Source organism: Hippocampus comes, unplaced genomic scaffold (assembly GCF_001891065.2).
Source record: "Hippocampus comes isolate QL1 unplaced genomic scaffold, H_comes_QL1_v1.1 scaffold21, whole genome shotgun sequence".
In the NCBI taxonomy this organism is placed as follows: domain Eukaryota; kingdom Metazoa; phylum Chordata; class Actinopteri; order Syngnathiformes; family Syngnathidae; genus Hippocampus; species Hippocampus comes.
The window spans coordinates 1,217,728-1,242,855 of NW_017805745.1; the positions used below are offsets into that span (position 1 = coordinate 1,217,728).

At 42.3% G+C, this 25,128-nt stretch overlaps 5 protein-coding genes across 6 annotated transcripts; 3 read left to right on the top strand and 2 right to left on the bottom strand.

Moving 5' to 3' along the window:
• Positions 1 to 34: 34 nt before the first annotated feature.
• On the top strand, positions 35 to 13,240 carry LOC109524508 (oocyte zinc finger protein XlCOF28-like). Its single transcript, XM_019884441.1, has 5 exons — positions 35 to 1,153; positions 2,231 to 3,269; positions 8,863 to 8,990; positions 9,201 to 10,086; positions 12,883 to 13,240. The coding sequence occupies exons 1-4, from the start codon at positions 1,030 to 1,032 to the stop codon at positions 10,070 to 10,072; spliced, it is 2,163 nt and encodes a 720-aa protein (XP_019740000.1). The 5' UTR covers positions 35 to 1,029; the 3' UTR covers positions 10,073 to 10,086; positions 12,883 to 13,240.
• Positions 4,466 to 7,164, bottom strand: LOC109524559 (gastrula zinc finger protein XlCGF57.1-like). The gene is made up of 2 exons (XM_019884524.1): positions 6,756 to 7,164; positions 4,466 to 6,006 (listed from the first exon to the last, which is right to left on the bottom strand). The coding sequence occupies exons 1-2, from the start codon at positions 6,880 to 6,882 to the stop codon at positions 4,682 to 4,684; spliced, it is 1,452 nt and encodes a 483-aa protein (XP_019740083.1). The 5' UTR covers positions 6,883 to 7,164; the 3' UTR covers positions 4,466 to 4,681.
• Positions 11,278 to 16,578, top strand: LOC109524601 (gastrula zinc finger protein XlCGF7.1-like). Of its 2 annotated transcripts, XM_019884584.1 has the most exons (3): positions 11,278 to 11,723; positions 11,931 to 12,551; positions 16,201 to 16,578. In XM_019884584.1, exons 1-3 carry the CDS (start codon positions 11,606 to 11,608, stop codon positions 16,365 to 16,367), a joined length of 906 nt encoding a protein of 301 aa, XP_019740143.1. In that variant the 5' UTR covers positions 11,278 to 11,605; the 3' UTR covers positions 16,368 to 16,578. The 2 variants fall into 2 exon arrangements, with proteins under 2 accessions (XP_019740143.1, XP_019740142.1); XM_019884583.1 differs by lacking the exon at positions 16,201 to 16,578 and having other exon boundaries at positions 11,931 to 13,199.
• Positions 16,579 to 17,285: 707 nt separating this feature from the next.
• On the top strand, positions 17,286 to 21,034 carry LOC109524553 (gastrula zinc finger protein XlCGF57.1-like). The gene is made up of 2 exons (XM_019884518.1): positions 17,286 to 17,724; positions 18,630 to 21,034. The coding sequence occupies exons 1-2, from the start codon at positions 17,592 to 17,594 to the stop codon at positions 20,030 to 20,032; spliced, it is 1,536 nt and encodes a 511-aa protein (XP_019740077.1). The 5' UTR covers positions 17,286 to 17,591; the 3' UTR covers positions 20,033 to 21,034.
• Positions 21,035 to 21,860: 826 nt separating this feature from the next.
• Positions 21,861 to 25,091, bottom strand: LOC109524568 (oocyte zinc finger protein XlCOF6.1-like). The gene is made up of 2 exons (XM_019884536.1): positions 23,959 to 25,091; positions 21,861 to 23,322 (listed from the first exon to the last, which is right to left on the bottom strand). The coding sequence occupies exons 1-2, from the start codon at positions 24,077 to 24,079 to the stop codon at positions 22,106 to 22,108; spliced, it is 1,338 nt and encodes a 445-aa protein (XP_019740095.1). The 5' UTR covers positions 24,080 to 25,091; the 3' UTR covers positions 21,861 to 22,105.
• Between the last annotated feature and the right edge of the window lie 37 nt (positions 25,092 to 25,128).

Consider the following 25,128-nt stretch of genomic DNA (forward strand, 5'->3'; position numbering starts at 1 on the left):
ATAAATTTGAAAAAAGAAAAGATGCAATGATGGTAATAGTACACTAATGCCCTTCATTTGTGGGCAAGGGGGGCAGTCTATTTTGCCTTGATTTGTGCTCATGACAAAGCTAAATGTTTATAATTGTGCTTGAATTATACTTTTCCATTCCCAATTAAGTCGCATGAAATGGCTTTTGAATGATTGCCATTTGACTATTTCCAAACTTCTACCAATCAAATGTCCCGTCACGTTTTACCACAAAGTTTCTGGCTCCTATTTGCGAGTCTCGCCATTAAATTGTGGCACTCACTGCATGTGAACCGTACACCCTGGTCTGCATGCAGACGTTATTGAAAACTGACGTTTGTATCGAAAAGCATTCCAGAAAGATTTTATTGTTTTGATTTAAGATTAGTGTTTTAAAAAAAATTACCTCCTTGTATTGACTGTAAAATGTTGGGCGTTCTGCGTTTCAATCATGTGAAGCACTTCGTGTGAGAAGTGACTAACTGTGGTGCTGTAACTAAAATGGACACGCGAGTGTGGTCCTTCCTGTTAAAATGAGTTACTGTATTTTCCGTTGCGGATAACAGGAATTTGTTCATTCAACCATTAAACGGTCAAGCAATTCAAACTAATTCTCCAACCCACCAATGAGAACAGGACATCAGAACGCGTCGTCCAATGGTAAGCCACCACACGAGCAGTGGGCGGGACCAGATGTCGAACGTCCAAGATGATGTGAATGAGTAAACCAAACAATGCACGCCTTGCCTTGTGCCTCACGAAATCATTGCTACAGAATTTATCCTGAACAGAAACATCGATACGGTACGTCTTTTAGTATTTCACGAGAGAAATATATCGTTCATTATATCATCGTCAGTAAAAACTCGTCTCCGTCAACGCCGAAGCTTCGTTGACTCTCGTAGCTTAGCCTAGCTAAGTTTAGCTTGCTCGTCGCTAACGAAGAGACGCGTTTCTTTTGAGCGCGTGGCTAAGCCGAGAGCACGCACATTTTCAAAGTGTTGTGATTATCGCCTCAAAATGTGTGCGAAAAGCACGAAAGAAGAAGAGTATGAGGAAGAATTTTGCGGAACAAAAGTCGACCACGAACGTCAAGGCCCGGATGCTGTTTTCAAAAAGCCCCAGGATGAATCACACAGAAAAGGTCTGTTCACTTCTTTCTTTCACTTGGTTTGGGACTACGCTGTATTTATAACAACGTTCTTCCCATAATTTCTGAAGTCCCCTACGTCGACCTTGTTTGAGTTTAGCCACCTACAAGCTTGTTCGTGGGCTTTTTTTCCCATTAACATTCTGAATGCTTTGCCCTACTTCACTGCAAAAAGCTTTCGTCATTTGTGTAAAATACCTTTGTTCTTAATCCTTAAAATTCCTCTACTTCGTGCACAGGATTTCCTTCCATGACTACAGTATGACCTGTTGGACTCAGTCGAAAAATATCAATCACATTCAAACTTGTGTTCAGTGGGAGTCTGCATTCACCAGTGCATTTTAAGTGCCTTTGACGAGCTGCAAGTAACGTTCAGATGTTCTGGTAGTCTTTTCTTTGCAATATTGTCGTTACTTCTTTCAGCACAAGTCGGGTCCGCAGAGCTCCTACCGAGATGTAATAGTTCAACCTCACCAGTCAAGAGAAGGATCCAAAATAACGTAAAAGGAGACTGCCCCCTTTTATGGCAGGATAGGAGTGTGACAACCCACCTCTATGATGGCCCGTTTTCACCTACTGGTGGTTTATGTGACAACAATCTCCTGTCTTTATCATATTTGCAGAGTGGCGGGAAAGGTGCGTAGGTGCTTTGAACTTTTTGGGCATTTTACATTTAACATATCCTGTCGCCGCGTTTAATTGCAGACTGAAATATAATTCTGGGTTGCACATTCGCAGTGGCCTAGGACCACTATCTGAAAGTTTGCTGGACGCTGGCCCTATCACGCATGTTTTTGGAATGTGGGAGGAAATCGGAGTAGCCAGAGAAAGCCCACGCAGGCACGGTGGAGAACAGGGCTTCCTTAAGTTACAATATTGCACGTTAAAATTATTTTGTAATTCCCCTGTGAAAGAAAAATTAATGTGATTCTCAAACACACGCTCCTGATAGACATTGCCCAAAAACATCATGTGTCATCAATTTGACACACAGCATTCACGTCAAAATGTGAGACTTGACTGAGTAAAGCTTCAGCAAACCATGTGTATTTGTCCTTTTGTGTCCTGCAGACATCAGTAAAGAATATCTTCATCCTGAGCAGCAGGATCTGGAACCCCACATCATTCAAGACCTCGAGCGGGGAGTTAAAATGACCAAATTTCCATTGACTGCCAATAAGAGTGAAAATGAAGATGAGAAAGGTGATGTCGACCGCTGTGAAGGCTCACAAGCAGACAACCTCTTGGCACCACTATCGGAGAGTGATGATATCATGTCACGCTCTTCTGACACTGATGATGGAAATGATGATGAAGATGAACACTCGAAAGGTCGTTTGACAAGTCGCGCTAACAACAAGAACGCGAAATGTTCCCAGTGTGACAAACTGTTTTTCAACATGTCATCATTGAAAAGACACACAAGAACGCACACTGGAGAGAGACCCTTTGCCTGCCCAGTTTGTGGCAAAACTTTCTCGTTAAACGGACATTTAATAACACACACAAGAACACACACTGGGGAGAAACCTTTTGCATGCTCCTTATGCAATCTTGGATTCGCTCAGAAAGTTACTTTAACAAATCACATGAGAACCCACACTGGAGAGAAACCTTTTGCATGTTCAATGTGTGGTCAAAGATTCTCTGGAAAGAGACATTTAATCGCACACACACGAAGACACACTGGAGAGAAACCTTTTGTCTGCTCAATTTGTGGTAAAACATTCTCTGTCAGTGGACATTTAAGAACGCACACAAGAACACACACGGGGGAAAAACCTTTTGCTTGTGAAGTATGCGGACTGAGATTCGCTCAGAAGATTAGTTTGACAAATCACACAAGAACACACACCGGCGAGAAGCCTTTTGCCTGCTCCTATTGTGAGAAAAGATTTGCAACAAAGGGACATTTAAGAACACATGAAAGAACACACACTGGAGAGAAACCTTTTGCCTGCTTACTTTGTGGGAAAGGATTCTCTACAAGCGGACATTTAAGAATTCACACAAGAACACACACTGGAGAGAAACCTTTTGAATGCTCAGTTTGCAGTTTGAGTTTCCGTGATCACTCAGGGTTGGCGAAACACATGAGATCGCACACTGAGTAAAACGTGTTTCCATGCTTAGATTTTGTTTTTGTTTTTTGCTGAAAGATTCATATTAAGGTCTGCAACAACAACAAACAAGAATTTATACCGGCAAGGAACCAGCCAATTGTCATGTGTGTTGTCAAAGAATTGATGGAATCATCAACTTAAGAGACAGAATTGTGCATGCAGACGAGAAGAGCAGCCGTTTCATGAACCTGATGGACATCAAGAAAACTGAGGAAACTTGGACTTTCTCAACTCTCAATTCAATTGTATTTCTACCAAACTTGTCAAGGTTCAGTGGTTGTGGTAAGCTGTTAACATGTATCTGTGATCCTGAATAAATGTTGATGATTCACACATGATGCTGTTTAATGTCTGCCTTTGGAATGAATGTGTTTGCTCCTCCTCATGTAGCATCTGTGGACCGTAAACCATGACGAATTTGGACAGGCTTCATGAGAATTTGGACACCACGTGCGGTCGAATCGTGCTGAAAGTGACATCATGCGGCGGAAAATAGGCCACTCGTCTCTCACTAACACAAAGACACACACACATACACACATGTAATTATGTTTGGGGAGTTTTAAATATGAAAAATAACGTTTTGTCATTTTTGTCGGACATTGACAATTGTTTACAACACTGAAGTGGGGAAACGATGGAAAAAAATACACATTTGAGAAAAGGGGAACTACTTTTTCATGGCACTGTACCGTTAGCAGGATTATGCAATAAAATAGGACCAATAGGAATCTATTCTTTATGTATTCTAAGTCACTATGATGACTACATTATGTGTTGTATTCTCTTATTTTTTTGTTATTTTATGTTAACCGTTCTGTGAAGCGCTTGTTACATCTGCAGCTGTTGTGAAAGATGTATGTCTGTAGGTCAGGCCTGTCCAGCTCCGGGCCTGGAGAGCCACCGTCTTGCCTGTTTTCCAGCTCTCCCGGCTGCAACACACCTGATTCAGATGATCAGCTCATCAGCCAGCTCTAAAACGATCCTGATGATTTGAATCAGGTGCATTGCTCCTGGGAGAGCTGGAAAACAGGCAGGACAGCAGCCCGTGAGGACCGACTTTGGACACCCCTGCTGTAGGTCAATGGAATCATGTGCGCCTAGTGTCATATTTGCAAGCCCCGTCTGTTCTTTGTCTTCAATGAACCAGATGTCGGCTAACAAATGAACCCAAACACTTGGCTCCATTCATTGCCTTCGCTTTTATTCGTAGTTCAGTGGCCTTCAAGTGATACATGATTATGATGCAACCGCGAAAGCAAATCCTGCGGTGGCCCAAGACTTTTGCATAATACTCTCGACTGTACGTGGTTGCTGAACATTTTCTTCAGAATCACAAATCTGCTTTTCAACAGTTCACCACACGGAGTCTACGTCTCTTTACAATAAATCTGAGCCTTCATTTGCTGCCGCTCTTCCCGCCAGCACACTTGTGTTTGATCAACTGATAATTAAAACTAAAGCTTTCATCACACACACCACAAGCGAACGGTTTCTCACCAGTGTGTGTTCTCATGTGTTTATTCAATCCAGAACGATCAATGAAAGTTAATGGACAGACAGTGCACGCAAAAGGTTTCTCTCCGGTGTGCGTCCTCGAGTGAGTTGTCAAGTTTCTCTTTTCTGCAAATCCCTTCCCACAAACTGGACAGGCAAAAGGTTTCTCTCCAGTGTGTGTTCTCAAGTGTGTTTTTAAATGTCCCCTGTCAGAAAATCTTTGAGCGCAAACTTGGCAGGCAAAAGGTTTCTCTCCAGTGTGTGTTCTTGTGTGCCTAATTAAGCTTCCCTTTTCTGTGAATCTTTTCTCACAAATTAAGCAGGGAAAAGGTTTCTCTCCGGTGTGGATTCGCATGTGAGTTGTTAAATGAATCTTTTGAGTTACCCGGAGACCGCAGACTGAGCAGGCAAAAATTTTTTCCCCCGTGTGTGTCCTTTTATGTGTTATTAAATGTCCCTTTTGAGTGAATCCTTTACCACAAACTGAGCAGACAAACGGTTTTTCACCAGTATGGTTTCTGAAGTGATTCGTCAATCCCACCTTGACCGAGAATCTTTCATCACAAACCGTGCAGGCAAAAGGCTTCTCACCAGTGTGTGTTCTTGTGTGCCTGATCAAACTGCCTTTTTCAGCAAATTTTTTACCACAAACTGAGCAGGCAAAAGGTTTATCTCCCGTGTGTGTTCTCGCGTGGACTCTTACGTGTCCCTTTTCCGAGAATGTTTTCCCACAAACTGAGCAGGCAAAAGGTTTCTCCCCAGTGTGTGTTCTTGTGTGTCCGATTAACTGTCCCTTCTGAGTGAATCTTTTGCCGCAAACTGAGCAGGCAAAAGGTTTCTCGCCAGTGTGTGTTCTGGTGTGTATTTTTAACAAATACTCTTTGGCAAACGTTTTGTCACACTGAGAACATTCCAAGCGTTTCCCTTTGGCGTGACATGTCACGTCAACTTTCGAGCGCTCATTATTATCAGCAGCAGAAGAGTGCGACGTTATGTCGTCACTATCTGAGAGTGGCGCTAAGAGGCTGTCAGCTTGGGATCCTCCAAAGTGGGCTTCATCGCCATCATCATCTTCACTCTTCACAATGACAGTCAATGGAAACTTGGTGATCTCAGCCTCGTCCACTTCTTCTTTGACGTGGGTGGGCTCTTGCTCCTCTTCCTGTTTAAACTGAGGGGACTCAAACTGCTGCCGCGGCACACTGTGATGATTTTCTTCACTGCTGTCTGACACACACAAGTAAACAGACAAATGGTTTGGTTAAGTCAAGCTTTTCTCTGCCAAGTCTGCTGTTGTGGCTGTGATCTCCTGTGTTATGATTCTTACATGTTAGGGTGAAATATATTTGATGTGTTACTCATTGTACCGCGAACATAAAGACAAACCCGTTGACATGGGTTCTCAGGGATCCACATTTTGCCACAAGGGGGCACCATCAAGCCCACATCGTTATCTTGATGAAATCTTGAATGAACGTATACGGGGAAATGACGGTCAGTGAAATGCAAAGACTGGTTGACTGATTAACTTCACTTTCACAATTTCATATTTGTATTTATATTTTTCAAGGATACTGAACCAGGACGTAAAACAGTAAAATGGGGCTAAATATTTACAGTGAATAACGTGATATGTGTGACGTCACGGGAAAAAACTACCGAGTATCTGATGCGATAATAGATAATTATAAATAAATAATTTGTGCAGTGGCTTTTTTTTCTTGTCAGAACAACCACATTATAAGATGATAAAAAGACGGAAAGTATTTCGTGTGCACATCAGTTTTTTTCGGTTATCAAAACGGGTCTTTCGGGGTCTTAATGAGTTGAATCAGTCTTTGTACATTTCCAATACTATTTTTCATTGCACACATGTCTGTGCTTCCATTGAAGTATGGAGTAGGAGTACTTTCGCAACCTCTGCGAATTTAGTTGAATATAGATGGCACCGTAAAGAGTGTCAGAAGTGAGCCAACCTGTTCTCTGTGGTTCAGCTTGAGGCTTCTTGAAAACAACGTCCACTGGTTGACGTTGTGGCTCGTTAATATCTTCTGTTCCACAAAGTCGCTCCTCGTACTCGTCTTTCACACTTTTTGCAAACATTTTCACACGATGGTCATCACTCCACTTTAGAATCACACTTGATCTCTGCTTCGCGATGTGGAGCGAACAAAGGCGGTTCTTTGTTCACGGCTAGCATGTTCGACCAAGATAAGCTAGCCTGAGATGCTTCAACGTGCGCCGCGACGAGTTTATCTGGACACGAAACTTGAATAAATGTTGTTTTCACTCAGGTTGAGTAGTGACGAACATAGAGAGTCAAGTCTTCGATACGTTCAAACGAATTCAAGAAGCATTCTTTTCAAAAAGCGCCGAGTCGACGCTGAGTTTTTTTTTTTTTTTTTTTTTTTTTGAGTAGACGCTTAGTTTGTTTTAGCTATGTGATGTCAGTGTCGACGCTCTGCGCCTTGCTCCGCCCACAGCTCGTGTGGTCGTTTACCATTGGATGATGCGCGTCGATGTCCCGTTCTCATTGGTGGGCTATGAGAGAATGTCAGGATCAGTGCGTTCTCCCGGCTGGAGAGCCTTCCAAACATGAAGCAGTTTGACTGGATGTGTTGCAGATAAACCCGTCATTCACTTTTACCAAATCAAAAAGAACATTTCTGACATTCACAACTACAAGTGATGGGCAAATACATGTTTTGTGACGAATTGCTTCGAAAATGGGTACCGTTCTTGACGCTTCCGTTAGAGTGACCTCTCCTGGCGAAAGTCATTACTGCAGTAGATTTAAAACTGATGACCAATTACAAATTGAATCCGTTTTTGAAATAAATGAAGATTGATAGATGTGTGAATTGTTTTAGTAATTCGAGAATCCTGTGGGAGTATATTATCGTTTGGGTGGGCCTATGGAACTACGATCGCTTTGTGGTATTTTCTAGAATAAATGCAAAGCATTACCACCGTTTTCAGACTTGTATTTTATTCAGGATCACAGAGACGATGATTCACTTGTTATGGCAATGCCCGTATACCAACAAATTTTTGGAAAGCTAAATCCCGATTCATTATTGATCGTACTGACTCTGACTTTACGCTGTACTGGAAAAATACGTATACGGTTTGGCTACTTCAAAAATGAGGAAAAAAAGACTAAACAAGTCTTCATTATACATTTAATATTCTCGCTAAGTTCCATATACACAAGTCGAGATGTAGTCGCTCTTTTCTTAATTTTGAAGCAGAATCGAAGCAATATTTGAATTCTATTACGGTTTCCAAAAAACGAGAAAGAGGTTAAAACTCTGACTTGATGCTCTTTATTTTGAATTTTCGTTTGAAATCCTCTGGCTCTTCTTTTTGTTTATCTCTCTTTATACTGTGTATGTGTAAATTGAGGGGTTCGTTGTTTTAGTGGACAGCTCTACTTTACGAACGGCAAAAGGAGAGATGGAATCCTTTCAATGCAGTTTTATTCAAAGGGGAAAAAAGACGTTTGCACCGCAGCACGTTCGAGAACACAACACTCCTCGGAACGAAAATCACTTCCTGCTTCTCTTACTTCAACAGCCAATCAGAACCTATCAACATAAAAACATGTCTAAGCAATTATTAAACAACAGAATATAATTTAGGTATTCTTAACATGAAATAATATGATGCTCAAACATAAAATGATAATAATTAATAATATACATAAGCTTACATATGTATTAATAACTTGTTCGCTGAATTTTCTGTGATTGTAATTTGACTTGTTCAATAAAGATTGTTGGGGAAAAAAAAGAACATCGACAAGGCTACGTCTCCACGGCAAAAATAGCCTCCATCGACTCACCTTTTTTTCTGAAATAGTCCCAAACGTACGTTTTTGATACGCGACTTCCCGACACTACTTGATTGGAGGAAAACATTTTTAATGAAACGTTCGCGTCTCGATAAACTAGTCTCAGTGTACGTGAAGTGTCTCAGCCTAGCTCATTTTAGCCTAGCTTGCTATCCTGCCAACAAAGAGACGCGCTTGCCATCTGCAAATCGCTCAGCAGAGATCAAACTTGATCGTAAAGTGCTGTGATCATCGCGGGAAATGTGTGACAGACGTGTGAAAGAAGAGAACGCGGAGGTACTTTGTGGACAGAAAGAGGCGGACAGCGAACGACAACGCCAACCACTGGACTCTGTTTCCGAGAAGCCTTACCGTGCAGGTTCGTTCACTTCTTGCTCACTTGTGCTATAAACTGGCCCCACACTCTAGCTGTACCAAGGGTCTTTGCATTTTTTTTACATTGACCTCAAGGCTTGATTGCATGACCCTTTCAGCAAGGATAAAGATCACAACTGCCGAATGAGCAAGACGAGGCGACGCTTAACTCGAGCAATCAAACCTTCTGTGTTTGTCTTTTTGTGTCCGGCAGACATCAGTGATGTCGACCGTCCTCTTGACCAGCCAAAAACCCCTCACGTAAAGGTGGAAGAGCAAGAGGCAGACATCACAAAGTTTCCACTGACCCCTGTCGCTGTGAAGAGTGAAGAAAGTGATGAAGACAACTCTGAAGACTCTCAACCAGACAGCCTTTTCGCTCCGCTGTCAGATAGTGACGACTTGACATCACACTCTTCTAACACCGATGATGGTGAACGCTCGAAAGGTGACTGGACATGTCGTGCTCGCAAGAAACGCTCAGAATGTTCTCAGTGTGGGAAGACTTTTGTTGCAAAGTGGGGTTTAATAATTCACATGAGAAAGCATACAGGCGAAAAACCTTTTGTCTGCTCAATTTGTGGTAAAGGCTTTGTTGTAAAGAATAGCTTAATAAGTCACTCAAGAACACACACTGGAGAGAAACCTTTTGGCTGTTTTGTTTGTGGTAAGAAATATTCTGAAAAAGGACATTTAAGAACACATTCACGAAAGCACACTGGCGAGAGACCTTTTGTATGCTCACTTTGTGGTAAAAGCTTCTCTGTGAAGAGTTGTTTATTAAGGCACACCAGAACACACACTGGCGAGAAACCTTTTGTCTGCTCAGTTTGTGGTAAACGATTCCAAGTGAAGGGAAGTTTGACAAGGCACACGCGAACGCACACCGGCGAGAAACCTTTTGCCTGCTCAGTTTGCGGGAAAAAATTCTCTGTCAAAGGCAATTTAACAGTCCACATAAGAACACACACTGGCGAGAAACCTTTTGCCTGCTCAGTTTGCGGGAAAGAATTCTATGTAAAATGCAATTTAACATCACACATAAGAAGTAAAATTAATATAAAGCATTTTCCTTGCTCAGTCTGAAATTTAAGTTTCATGACTATTCAGCATCAGCTGCCGATAAAAGCATTCACTTGTAGTGCACGATCTCAACTCAACTCAACTGTATTTATAGAGGACTTTCAAACAGCCATCGCTGCACACAAAGTGCTGTACATGGAGCAACTAACATATATTGTAAAGCAGCAAATCAGTAACAAAGACGATAGAAAGCACCGAACAGCAAAACCAAGAACAAATCTGAGTCATGCTGAGTCAAATGCCAAAGAATACAAGTGATACAACAAAGAATACTAAAGCTATTCTTTTTTGTAAGTTGGTCCATATTTCTTTCTTTCTTTATTCTCTTATACGTTAATAAGGATACAGTGTGATGCAAAGGTGTACTTATAACAATTTTATAGACAAATGATAGTATTTATAGTCGTGCGGGGGCGAGATGTTTTCCTCTTCCTTGGAGGGGGCATGACAGAAAATAATTGAGAACCACTGCCGTATACCAACAAATTTTGGAAAGCCATATCCCGTTTTATCATTGATCGTATTGACTCTGACTTTATGCGATACTGGAAAAATATTCAGTTTGGCTACTTCAAAAATGAGGAAAAAAGACTAAACAAGTCTTCATTATAAATTTAATAATATTCTCGCTAAGTTCCATATCCACAAGTCAAGATGTAGTCGCTCAAAACCTATTTTCTTAATTTTTGAAGCAGAATCGAAGCGATATTTGAATTCTATTATGGTTTCCAAAAACGAGAAAGCAGTTAGAACTCTGACTTGATGGTCTTTATTTGGAATCTTCGTTTGAAATCCTCTGGCTCATCTTTTTGTTTATCTCTCTTTATACTGTGTATGTGTAAGTTGAGAGGTTCGTTGTTTTTAGTGGACAGCTCTACTTTACGAACGGCAAAAGGAGAGATGGAATCCTTTCAATGCAGTTTTATTCAAAGGGGAAAAAAAGACGTTTGCACCGCAGCACGTTCGAGAACACAACTCTCCTCGTAACTAAAACAACTTCCTGCTTCTCTTACTTCAACAGCCAATCAGAACCTATCAACATAAAAACACGTCTCATTTTTAAACAACAGAATATAATTTAGGTATTCTTAACATGAAATAATATGATGCTCAAACATAAAATGATAATTATTAATAATATAGCATAAGCTTACATATGTATTAGGAACTTGTTCGCTGAATTTTCTGTGAATTGTAATTTGACTTGTTCAATAAAGATTGTTGGGGAAAAAAAAGAACATCGACAAGGCTACGTCTCCACGACAAAAATAGCCTCCATCGACTCACCTTTTTTTCTGAAATAGTCGCAAACGTACGGTTTTGATACGCGACTTCCCGACACTACTTGATTGGAGGAAAACATTTTTAATGAAACGTTCGCGTCTCGATAAACTCGTCTCAGTGTACGTGAAGTGTCTCGGCCTAGCTCATTTTAGCCTAGCTTGCTATCCTGCCAACAAAGAGACGCGCTTGCCATCTGCAAATCGCTCAGCAGAGATCAAACTTGATCGTAAAGTGCTGTGATCATCGCGGGAAATGTGTGACAGACGTGTGAAAGAAGAGAACGCGGAGGTACTTTGTGGACAGAAAGAGGCGGACAGCGAACGACAACGCCAACCACTGGACTCTGTTTCCGAGAAGCCTTACCGTGCAGGTTCGTTCACTTCTTGCTCACTTGTGCTATAAACTGGCCCCACACTCTAGCTGTACCAAGGGTCTTTGCATTTTTTTTACATTGACCTCAAGGCTTGATTGCATGACCCTTTCAGCAAGGATAAAGATCACAACTGCCGAATGAGCAAGACGAGGCGACGCTTAACTCGAGCAATCAAACCTGTGTTTGTCGTTTTGTATCCGGCAGACATCAGTGATGTCGACCATCGTCTTGACCAGCCACAAACCCCTCACGTAAAAGTGGAAGAGCAAGAGGCAGACATCACAAAGTTTCCACTGACCCCTGTCGCTGTGAAGAGTGAAGAAAGTGATGAAGACAACTATGAAGGCTCTCAAGCAGACAGCCTTTTCGCTCCGCTGTCAGATAGTGACGACTTGACATCACACTCTTCTAACACCGATGATGGTGAACGCTCGAAAGGTGACTGGACATGTCGTGCTCGCAAGAAACGCTCAGAATGTTCTCAGTGTGGGAAGACTTTTGTTGCAAAGTGGGGTTTAATAATTCACATGAGAAAGCATACAGGCGAAAAACCTTTTGTCTGCTCAATTTGTGGTAAAGGCTTTGTTGTAAAGAATAGCTTAATAAGTCACTCAAGAACACACACTGGAGAGAAACCTTTTGGCTGTTTAGTTTGTGGTAAGAAATATTCTGAAAAAGGACATTTAAGAACACATTCACGAAAGCACACTGGCGAGAGACCTTTTGTATGCTCATTTTGTGGGAAAAAATTCTCTGCAAAAAGCAATTTAACAGTACACGTAAGAACACACACTGGTGAGAAACGTTTTGTATGCTCAGTTTGTGGTAAAAGCTTCTCTGTGAAGGATAGTTTATTAACTCACACGCGAACGCACACCGGCGAGAAACCTTTTGCCTGCTCAGTTTGCGGGAAAAAATTCTCTGTAAAAAGCAATTTAACAGCACACATAAGAACACACATTGGCGAGAAACCTTTTGCCTGCTCAGTTTGTGGGAAACAATTCTATGTAAAATGCAATTTAACATCACACAAAAGTGGTAAAATTAATATAAAGCATTTTCCTTGCTCAGTCTGAAATTGAAGTTTCATGTTTATTCAGCATCAGCTGGCGATAAAAGCATTCACTTGGAGTGCACGATCTCAACTCAACTGTATTTATAGAGGACTTTCAAACAGCCATCGCTGCACACAAAGTGCTGTACATGGAGCAACTAACATTTATTGTAAAGCAACAAATCAGTAACAAAGACCATAGAAAGCACCCAACAGCAAAACGAAGAAGAAATCTGAGTCATGCTGAGTCAAATGCCAAAGAATACAAGTGAGTTTTGAGGCGGGTTTTAAAGATGGGCAGCGAGGAGGCTTGCCAAATGTTCAATAAACCAATCTCTTGTCATTGTGAGACAAACAAGTGTACTGATGGCAAGAGGAGCAGGAAATTACATTTCAAATAAATTGTAAAGAAACTTGAACTCTTGTTAGTACCGTATTTTCCACATTAAAAGGCACACTGAATTATGAGGCGCACCTTCAATGAATGGCCTATTTTGTACAGTAATTGTTTTCATATACCGTACTGGACGCACCGGGTTTTAAAACGCAATTTACAATGCATCCACTAGATGGGGCTACACTCAAGGAAATGCAAACAGAAGGATAAGATGTCAGTAAAATGACTGGACTGTCTCAGAAGTGTTTGTTATTTATTCCTTTGTTGTGTATTCACAAATGAGGATATCACAAAATAAATTCTGTAAGGGGGGGCTATATAATTTATTTTGTGATTTCCTCGCTTGATTTTCTGTTTTGATGCATTATTTTCAATTTTCGTAGTTTCATTCAAGTAATCGTTAATTTACGTTTTTCGGAGGCGGTCATGAACGCCTCTCGAGTGAACGGAAGAAGAGAAGGCACGGAGACAGACAGACAAAGAGGTACCGGTATTTGTTGAGACTGTGAAAACCATTAATAAAGTGTGCGTTTTAAAAAACCAACACCACAGCTCTCCTTTTTTCGGAGCTGCAACAAAAACTTATTTATAAAGCAACGACACAGTTCACTAAACCAACAGCAAGTTATAACATTGACTCGTTAACGTTGAACTCTCTTGCCGCTATTCCATTTCCGTGTTCTATTGCATGTCTCCAGCAAGGCGCCATTTTGGGGTCGACATATTACCGTAATGACCACACACAAGGCGCACTGGATTTTAAGGCACGCTGTGAGCTTTTAAGAAAATGGCTCCTTTTCCACTTTAATGTAAGTTGACTGTGGCTCCTGCTGCTCAGTATGCAGATGCTCTTCAGCGATATCTGCAAGGCAGAAGACAAACACAAGCAGTTTGTTGAAGTCAAACTTTGCTCAGCCAAGTATGAACATTGTGAAATTTCTTCGAAGAAACCCGAAGCGGCCCATTTGCGATCCATTCAATGCCCCGGGAAGGAGATGGGTGAACATGAATACTCGAAAGAAGTGAACAAACCTTCTCTGTGTAACACAACGCGAGGCTTCTTCGTTTGTGCCACAAAGTTCCTCTTTCACACGCGTTGCAAACATTTTCCCACGGCAATCACAACACTTTATGCTCACACTTGAACTGTGCTGAGCGATGTGTTATTCTTTCACAGATGCGTCTCTTTGTTAGCAGCCAGCAAGCTAAGCTAAATGACGCTCATCTAGTTTGAGAAGATTCAAAGAGTACCCGAGAGGAGTTTACCCGGAAACGAAAATTTAATTAATATTTTTACTTCTGTAAATAGTAAATGTCCTGTGTGGAAACTTAAGTAAGTTCAGTGTGAATGTAAGAAGCTTTTAATACGGCAAGGTCTGGGGGACATTTTGTACCGTATTTCGTCGTTTTCTTCTTCATTGTGTCAAAGAACGGCTGGCATCATAACACGCATCACCGCCCTCGACTGTTTTGGAGGATGAGTCACCAAGGTGCGCGTATGTTTAGTACATTCGTTTTCTTTTTAAATTCGTATTTAGTAAAAATGTAAAACGGCTGTGATTCTGTATTTTAATAAGGTGAATCGCTTTGCCAGTACTCTGTGAGAAATGCTATATAAATAAAAACTTAATTAGCTTGCGACAATCAAGGGCTAATGAGACTTGGGGGGGGGGGGCTTCGCATTATGATTTTTCTCCCCCTCTGTTAATCTTTCTCGAGTCGCCTTGTAATATAATTTGTAAAAACAAGACCGACGTAAATCAAACTGCGACGTCCGAGAGCATTATCTCGTGTCGAACCTTGACGTCAGGGAGTGGGCGGGACAATGCATTGAATGTCAACAAGGCTACGTACCCACGACAAAAATAGCGTCCCTCTACTCACCTTTTTTTCTGAAATAGTCGCAAACGTGCCGCCTTGATACGCTACTTCCCGACACGACTTGGCAGGAGTAAAACATTTTTAATTAAATGTAAGCGTCTCGATAAACTCGTCTCAGTGTACGTGAAATGTCTCAGCCTAGCTCATTTTAGCCTAGCTTACGATCTGCCGACGAAGAGGCGCGCCTGTCATCTGCAAATCGCTCAGTAGAGATCAAACTTGAGCGTCAAGTGCTGTGATCACCGCGGGAAATGTGTGAAAGACGTGTGAAAGAAGAGAATGAGGAGGTTCTTTGCGGACAGAAAGAGGCGGACAGCGAACGACAACGCCAACCACTGGACTCTGTTTCCGAGAAGCCTTACCGTGCAGGTTCGTTCACTTCTTGCTCATTTGTACTATAAATTGGCTCCACACTCTAGTTGTACCAAGGGTCTTTGCATTTTTTTCCCTTGAGCCAAAGGCTTGATTGCATGACCCTTTCAGCAAGGTAAAGATGGATGGCTAGATAGAAAGATAGATCAATCACAACTGCCGAATGAGCAAGACGAAGCGACGCTTAACTCGAACAAACAAACCTTCTGTGTTTGTCTTTTTGTGTCCGGCAGACATCAGTGATGTCGACCTTCCTCTTGACCAGCCACAAACCCCTCACGTAAAAGTGGAAGAGCAAGAGGCAGACATCACAAAGTTTCCACTGACCCCTGTCGCTGTGAAGAGTGAAGAAAGTGATGAAGACAACTATGAAGGCTCTCAAGCAGACAGCCTTTTCGCTCCGCTGTCAGATAGTGACGACATGACGTCACACACTTCTCACACCGATGATGGTGAACGTTCTAAAGGTGACGGGACATATCGCGCTCGCAAGAAACGCTCGGAATGTTCTCAGTGTGGGAAGACTTTTGGTTCAAAGTGGGGTTTAAAAGTTCACATGAGAAAGCATACCGGCGAGAAACCTTTTGTCTGCTCAATTTGTGGTAAAAGCTTTGTTGTTAAGGATAGTTTAATAAGTCACTCAAGAACACACACTGGAGAGAAACCTTTTGGCTGTTTAGTTTGTGGTAAGACATATTCTGAAAAAGGACATTTGAGAACACATGCACGAAAGCACACTGGCGAGAAACCTTTTGTATGCTCAGTTTGTGGTAAAAGCTTCTCTGTGAAGGATAGTTTATTAAGGCACAGCAGAACACACACTGGCGAGAAACCTTTTGCCTGCTCAGTTTGCGGGAAAAAATTCTCTGTAAAAGGCAATTTAACAGCACACATAAGAAGATACACTGGGAAGAAACATTTTCCCTGCTCAGTCTGAAACTTAAGTTTCATGATCATTCAGCATCAGCTGGCGATAAAAGCATTCACCTGCAGTGTACGATAAATGAGTCTCTTGTCATTGTTGGACAAACAAATGTATTGATGGCAAGAGCAGCAGGAAATTACATTTCAAATAAATTGTCAAGAAACTTGAACTCTTGTGAGTAAGTGCTTATGGGATCCAAAATAAAACAAGGCTTCACAGTTGATCCTTTAAAGTTGTTGGTGTTATCTATCCATTTTTTTGTTGGAGGGTCAACATCTTGGGGGGGGGGGGGGATTTATGTATTTATTATGTTTCAATTGTTTCGAAAAACAAACCTCCGTTCCAACAGGAGAGTGCCGCCCACCCGCTAAAAACGAACTGGAAAGAATCATTTGTTAAATTTGCAGCATTTAGAAATTATATTTACTGAAGTCAAAAGCTGTCTTCATCAAAAACATTAACAAGCTACAGTTAAGTTTTAGCACCAGGTCGCCTTTCTGATAAAATCTACAGATTCACCATTCTTGCAATTATTTAACGAGTCACTTTGTGGCAGTTTCTGCTTGAATTTCGGAATTGCAGTATGTCAGACTAAATAAATCGGGAATTTTCAAAATTGAAAGCGCTCTCAATGATTTGTAAAAAGTCGCACAAAGAGGTTACGACTGGTAAACGTGGAAGACGACAATCATGACTTTTGGATCGCGTCATCTAATGGTGAATTTTTAACTTCGACTCTCCAGTTCAGAAGATGGCGCTAAAATGTCCTGAAATAAAACTGCCAAAAGAGAGTGCAGGAAGAAGAAGAAGTAGAAGAAGAAGAAGAAGAAGAACAGGAAGAAGAAGAAGAAGAAGCAGAACAGGAAGAAGAAGAAGAAGAAGAAGAAGAAGAAGAAGAAGAAGAAGAAGAAGAAGAAGAAGAAGAAGCGTAAAGGCCCTGCATCACCTCTGGCGTCACTCAGCTAAATCCCCGAGTCGCGCTGGATGATATAATTGTTCCAGAATTCGTACCTAATTTACCGAATCTACGACACAGTACCTTCATCGTTACCTAGAGTAAACTTTTGTTACAAATTAGTGTCCGCATAAATTCGTCCCGTGTCACCTTGAAGTGTTTTCTGGTGAGTTTACCTTAGCTTAGCTTGCTAGCAGCTAACAAAAAGCCACGCTTGACGGCGCCACGCCGCTGAGCGGAGATCAAGTGTGAGTGTAAATTGTCGTGATTATCGTGTGAAAATGTGCGCACAAAGCGTGAAAGACGAGTACAAAGAGGACGTTTGTCGTGCAAAAGAGGACAACGGGGGACTACTTCTGTTACTCGAGGCTATTTTCAAGCAGCATCATGACGACGCGTTCCACAACGGAGCAGGTTTGTTCACTTGTTACTCTCACTGGTTGAGGAACTAGACTAGATTTGGAACAACATTCCTTGTTGTATTTCTTGGCCCTCGCGCCCTGTTCCATTTTCCTCCCTTTCAAGGTTTCTATTGATGTTTTGTTTTGCACTTGTGTAAAGTCACTAGAGTGTTTAACAACAGTCCTTCCCGTTTGTGGGTAACAAGGCTTCAATTGTATATTTAATACAAAACATACTTTTGGATATTTTTATCCACTATCGCTGATACTGCAGAAAATTTTAATGCTAAGGAATCATTAGCGCAGTGGTTATTTTGTCATGACATGCGACTCGGCACTGAACATTATTTTGCCCTGAATCGCACGAGAACTTGGTCAAGGGAGCGATAAACAATTTTTTTTCTTTGTCACACAATTTCAGGAAGTGAAATCACTATTCAGTGCCATGAAAAGTATTTGCGTCTGGCTGCCGCTGCTCACCTTTTTTGGATCTGGAGAAAAGCCAGGCACGAATGTGAGAGAGAATGAGGAAGACCAAAGCCGAGATTCAAAACCAAACCTCACAACTGTGAGGCAGACTGGCTAATCACTCATCCACTGCGATGATTAACAACCTTATTTGCATTTAATACAAAGTCAGACTCAACATAAAAATCCATGTTGATGTCTGTTTTTTGCTTCCGGTAAAATCAAGAACATAGCAATTATTTGGCACTCTAAAAAAATGTTCATTTGATGCTTCATATTTTTCTGAACTTCTGATGTGCCGCGAAAAGGCACATAAACGTGATTCTCAAACCTTGTCGTTGTTCGTGTTCCAAAAGCATGACAAAAAACATGTACTGTTGCATGAAAGTCACCGTGGGAGACTTGAGCAAAGCTCGACTTTCACCAGGTTTGTCTTCTCGTGTCCTGCAGACAACGGTGACCAAGATCTTCATCCTGAGCATCTGGAGCTGGAGCCTCCTAGAAGTGGAGAGAAGGCGCAAGAGGCTGACAACGTAAGCTTTCCATTGACTGTCACAACGATTGAAGATGACGAGGCTGACGGAGAGAGCCGCGGAGGCTCACGAGTGGACGGCGTCTCCTCTCCGCTATCAGATAGTGACGCTGTGACAACACCCTCTGCTCAGACCGATGAGGAAGAGGCTGAGGATGAAGAAGAACACTCAGAAGGTGGCAAAAAACGTGTGAAATGTTCTCAGTGTGGCAACACCTTTTCCAACAAGTCATCGTTAACCAGACACACCAGAATACACACAGGAGAAAAACCTTTTCCCTGCCCAGTTTGCGGTAAAAGATTCTCTATCAAGGGTCATTTAATAACGCACACAAGAACCCACACCGGGGAAAAACCTTTTGCCTGTTCAGTTTGTGACAAAAGATTCTCGACGAAGGGACATGTAAGAACACACACAAGAACACACACTGGAGAGAAAAGTTTTGCCTGCTCAATCTGTGATCTGCGAGTAAATCAAAAGATTCACTTAATCACTCACATGAGAACCCACACGGGGGAGAAGCCTTTTGCCTGTTCGTTTTGTGAGAAAAGATTCTCTGTGAAGGGAAGCTTAATTCGGCACATAAGAACGCACACTGGCGAGAAACCTTTTGCCTGCTCAGTCTGCACGGCGCGTTTCAGTGATCGCTCTGCACTGGTGCAACACATGAGAAGACACACCAGGGAGAGACGCTTTGCCTGCGCAGTATGCGGTCTCGGATTCACTCAAAAGAGGAGCTTCAGAAGTCACATGAGTACTCACAACGAACATAAGCCTTTTGCCTGTTCGATTTGTGATAAAAGGTTTCCTCGGGGGGGAGATTTAAGAACACACAAAAGAACACACACTGGGGAGAAGCCTTTTAAATGTGCAGCATGTGGCCTTGGATTCACTCAAAAGATTAGTTTAACAAATCACATGAGAACACACACTGGAGAGAAACCTTTTCCCTGCTTGGTTTGTGGGAAAGCATTGTCGACAAAGGATCATTTGAAAACGCACACAAGAACACACACGGGAGAGAAACCTTTTGCCTGTTCAGTGTGCGAAAGAAGATTCTCTGTAAAGGGACAATTAAGCACACACATGAGAACGCACACTGGTGAGAAGCCTTTTGCCTGCTCAGTCTGCACCTCAACGTTCAGTGATCGCTCAGGATTGAATCATCACTTGAAAAGACATGCACGGGAGAAGCCGTTTTCTTGCTCTGCTTGTGACAAAAGATTTCATCTGAGAGGCTCTTTGACAGCGCACATGAAAAAGCACACCGGTGAGAAGCCGTTCAGTCGTGGTGGGTGTGATGAACAATTGCCCCCATAAGTATCAGCTCAAGAAACACAAGTGCGCTGGCGAGGTGCGCGGCAGTCTGGGAAGCTAAAAATAGATCGGAAAGAAACTCTTGCTGGCAACCGGTAAAAATGGATATGTGAGCTCAAATAAAGGCCACTGAAACAGTGAAAGGGCTCGGTATCTTTTGTTGGAGCATTTCCAGCTTTTTACAAGTTTCTATTCAAAGTCCTGACTTCAACTTAGTTGAGATTCTGCAGCGTCCTCCTGGAGAAAGCCGTTGACACCGGGCTTCCCGGTAACTTGCTGAAAGGCAAAAGTTTTGAGAAAGAGGAGGGGTCCGAAACTCAATGGCATAGTTCTGACCTGCAACTACTGAGGTTATTGCTGCCAAAAGGGCCAGGAGGAGTTACTATATTTTGTTCTTCTACTTTCTTCCTTTCATAACTTTGCTGCTGTAAATTGGGAATTTCTCCTTTGTGAGACGATTAAAGGTTTTCTGATCTGATCTCCTCCTCCTTGTCCCGTGAATCTTTACCTGTTGTGCTTGCTCGAGAGAAATATGCAAATGCACAATTGTTTGCGGGGATCAATGAAAATTGCTGGTTATCACATGGTAGTGTTTGCATATGGAGAATATGTGTAAGCGGTAAAATATTCCAGTGTTTTGAGGTCATCTTTTTGACCATGAAAAGGTGGGCGATGACAAAGACCACATAGATCTCATATGCCTGCGGGCGATGTGGCCAGTACAAATAGGGAGAGCGGGGAGGTACTGTACTTCCAGAATGGCAGGGTTACTTTGTCTGTGGAAGAAATGTGTGTGTGTGTGTGTGTGTGTGTGTGTGTGTGTGTGTGTGTGTGTGTGTGTACTAACTCAATAATCTGTGAGTACATGAACCAATATTGCACTGTGTATACGGAAAACAAACTTAACTTCCTCAAGAACGCATTTCAGTGCTTATGTTTCTGTCGTGCTCCACATGGGCTGGTGGGAATCACAACAATTGGGGTCCTCTGCTGGAAGGGTGCCCACACAGGTGCCTTAACTAAATGCAGGGTCCGAACTAGAGGGAATTTAAACACGCCTACTCCAAATTAGGAGGGGAAAAAAGGAGAGTACTGTACTGTCGGGGGGGATTTTGTAAAACTATTTTGAAGGTCTTAGAGATTATTTTTAAGTCATCCAGAGTTTGCATGTTCTCCTCGTGCGCGCCTTTCAAAACATGCATGGCAGGTGAATGGAACACTCCAAATCAGGCATGTCCAGCTCAGGGCCTGGAGGGCCAATGTCCTGCCTGTTTTCCAGTTCTCCCGGTTGCAACACACCTGATTCAGATGATCAGCTCACAACCACTCTGAAGCAGCACTGGAACGATCCTGATTATTTGAATTAGGTGTGTTGCTCCTGGGAGAGCTGGAAAACAGGCAGGATAGCGGCCCTTGAGGACCGACTTTGGACACACCTGCTCTAAATGGTCCCAAGATGTGACTGTGAGCGCGAATGTTTGTTGGTCTATATGTGCCCTGCGATTAGCTGGCAACCAGCAACCTCTGCGGTCGACCAAAAGTGATGTCACAGTAATGCTTTTGCCTACACATTTGAGTATGAGTACGACTGGTTTGTCAAAACCGGATGAGTTGAATTGCAACTGCTTCAGGCTGTCAGCATCAAAGGTCGGCGAGCAGAATCATTTCCGCACACTGACTTTGAAATGCGGATCCTCGGCGGCTATAGAGAGAGTTGTTTTATTGACACCAACTGCCAGGCTCAGAGAACTATTCAAGCCTGCTGTGCCCTGCGAGCGATTATAATTTTGTGTGTGTTGAATGATTTTGACACTACCATAAAAAAATAATAATATATTTGGATGTGTTGTAACCACACGGGAGGTCAATTTAAAGACTCATACTTTATTTTTTTTTTTTTACATGGTCTCCCTGTCAAAGATATTTAGCTGAACTGTATTTATTGCATTGAGGCTCTCTACAACGGTTCCTGGACACGACCACAGTTTGAAGACTCGTATTTTATTCAGAATCACATAGACACGTTTACTGGTCACCAAGAAGAGTCCAACTTTTCTTCACAGATTTGCTGAAGCTTCATTTAGCGCCGCTCTTCTCACCCATACACTTGTGTGACTTCACCAGCTGCTTGCGGGGGAATTGTTTGTCACACACATTGCAACCAAAGGGTTTCTCTCCAGTGTGCGTTCTTGTGTGTATTGTCAAAGTGCCACTTTGATTGAATCGTTTTCCACATATGGTGCATGAAAACGGTTTCTCCCCAGTGTGTGTTCTGATATGATGACTCAATCCCGAACGATCGCTGAAGGTTAAGTTGCACACTGAACAGGCAAAAGGTTTCTCCCCTGTGTGTGTTCTTGTGTGTCTTTTTAAATCCCCTTTTCTGGAGAACCTTTTAGCGCAAACTAAACAAGCAAAAGGTTTCTTGCCCGTGTGTGTTTTCATGTGCTGAACCATCACCGTACGATCTCTGAAAGATAAGTTGCAGACTGAACAGGCAAATGGTTTTTCGCCATTGTGTGTTCTTGAGTGTGTTTCAAACTGTCCTTTCCGAAAGAATCTCTTGCCACAAACTGAACATTCAAAAGGTTTCTCTCCTGTGTGTGTTCTCATGTGCACTCTTAAATGTCCCTTTTCAGCAAAGGTTTTACCACATACAGAACAGGTAAAAAGATTCTCTCCGGTGTGTGTTCTTGTGTGATTGGTTAAACTTCCCTTTGTAATGAATCTCTTCTCACACACTGAGCAGGAAAAAGGTTTCTCCCCAGTGTGTGTTCTGATGTGATTAGTTAGGCTTTCCTTGACAGAGAATCTTTTATCACAGACTGAGCAGGCAAAAGGTTTCTCCCCAGTGTGTATTCTCGTGTGTCTCTTTAGTGACGACTTGTTGACAAAAGTTTTGTCACACTGAGAACATTTCCAGCGTTGGTTGTCAGTGTGACATGTCTGATCACCTTTGGAGTCCTCGTCACCATCAGTGTCAGAAGAGTGCGACGTCATGTTGTCACTCTCTGAGAGAGGAGCTAAGAAGTTGTCTGTTTGCAATCCTCCGCACTGCTCTCTATCAGATTCTTCTTCTTCATCATCATCATCATCCTCATCATCATTTTCACTCTTCACAATGACAGTCAATGGAAAGTCGATGATGTCACCCTCCTGCTCTTCATCTTTTATGTGGGGAGTCTCCCGTTCCTCTTCATCTTTAATGTGGGAAGGCTCCCGCTTGTCTCCGTCTTTAACACGAGGGTGTTCTGCCTCATCTTGCTCAGGAGGAAGGTCAACTTCACTGACATCTGCACAACAAAGCAAGACAAGCACACAAGGTTTGGGAAAGTTAGCAACACGTAGGGAATCCTTTGCTTAAATGTAAAATGTTATTCAAACCAAATATGTTTTCGATTTTAGATTATTCAAAGTAGGTGCCGTTTGCTAAAATGACAGCTTTGCACATTGTGGTATTTTCTCAGTCAGTTTTATGATGCAGATGATGATTTATGACCGGGAATGATTTTCAGCTCGCTGATCTGCTTTATGAAGAGCTTGAATTTCTGCACCTGTGAATGTGTTGATGGTTTGAGACCATTTAAAATTGAAGTTGTTTCCAAATTTTGCCTGGGACTGTCAATACTTTCTCTCCACCCAAATGCCGTTTTCTGTTTGTGTTCACACTTTGTTGCCTGCTCTAAATCATCGAGACGAGCGTACAGTTGTGAACGTTGCTTAAAGAGTTAAAAAATTAAGATCGACGGATATTTTTGACGACTGATCAGAATTGATGTGAGTTCAACACTTCGTGCAGCAAAGGCAGCAAAAGAAATGTCAGACTGTCAAGCTGTAGTAAAAGGGAACAAAAACCCGAGACTTAATCATGAAAAGAAGAGTACGTGGAGTGACGGTCGTAAACAGCTGATGGGAAGAGGCGAACCAACCTGCTCTTTGTGCTTCGTCCTTCTTGAAAACTGTGTCCTGGCGTTGACGCTGTATTTCGTGGTCTGCTTTTGTCGCACAAAGTTCCTCCTCGTATTCTTCTTTCACGCGTTTTGCGCACATGTTCGCACGACAATCACAACACCTCGCAGTCACGCTTGATTTGTGCAAAGCGATGCGTGGACATTGCAAATGCGTTTCTTTGTTAGCGGCTAGCAAGCTAAGCTAATCACCGCTAAATTAGATCGAACGATCCATCGTGCACCGAGACAAGTTGATCCACACACGAATGTTGAATGGATGACGTTTTGCTCCAGGAAAGTCCAGTGTGTTCAGTCCGAATTTGGAGAATTATTCCGCGAAGCGTGAGTTTTGTGATCATTTTGGGGAAAGTTACATCATCGATGACGTATGACGCCCATTTCCGCTCTCTGCTTTTTGCGTGAAATCAAACCAGATTAACATTTAACAGCTACACTGAATTTACGTTGCAGATATCTGTAATCCACTTTTTTTGTCAAAATAAAAATTTTAAAATCACATCCGTCACTACAGTCTTCCAGTCTGCAATTAGCATTTCAGATATCAGCAACTGCACAATAGCATTTCGCCTAGTCCTGAAGCGTATTGCAGCCAACCCAGAAAAAAAAAACGTTCAACATCAATCTTGTCCCCAGTACTGCAGAAAAACACGGCAGAGTTAAAATGATTAGAAATTAAAAAAAAAAGTAGACACACTTGGGTCCACGTTATACGGCGCCGCCACTTGTACCAGAAGGAGTCGCTTGCTTTGCTTCGTTTTGCCAAATGCGGAAGTCAAACTCCTAAAATGTGAACGTACCTTTTCACAACCAAACATACATTTTGTCACGTGAAAACTTGACTCGTCCTGTTAAAACGGCAAACCTCGGGTCGCCACCTTTCAGATCCGGAAATCAGTCACACTCGTCACGGCGTTGCGGCCAAACCACGCGTGCAAAAGAAATTGGAGGCTTTGGCTCCCCAAAACCCCGAAATGCATAGAATCACACACATTTCTTCTGTGAACAAAACAAAATGCTTTGATTGATGTGACTTTATTGAACATGTCATATTATCCTGTGGGTCACATTGGTGGTCAGTCAGGAAGGAGAAATCAATCATGCATTCAGACGTACTTAAAGTTTAAAGTG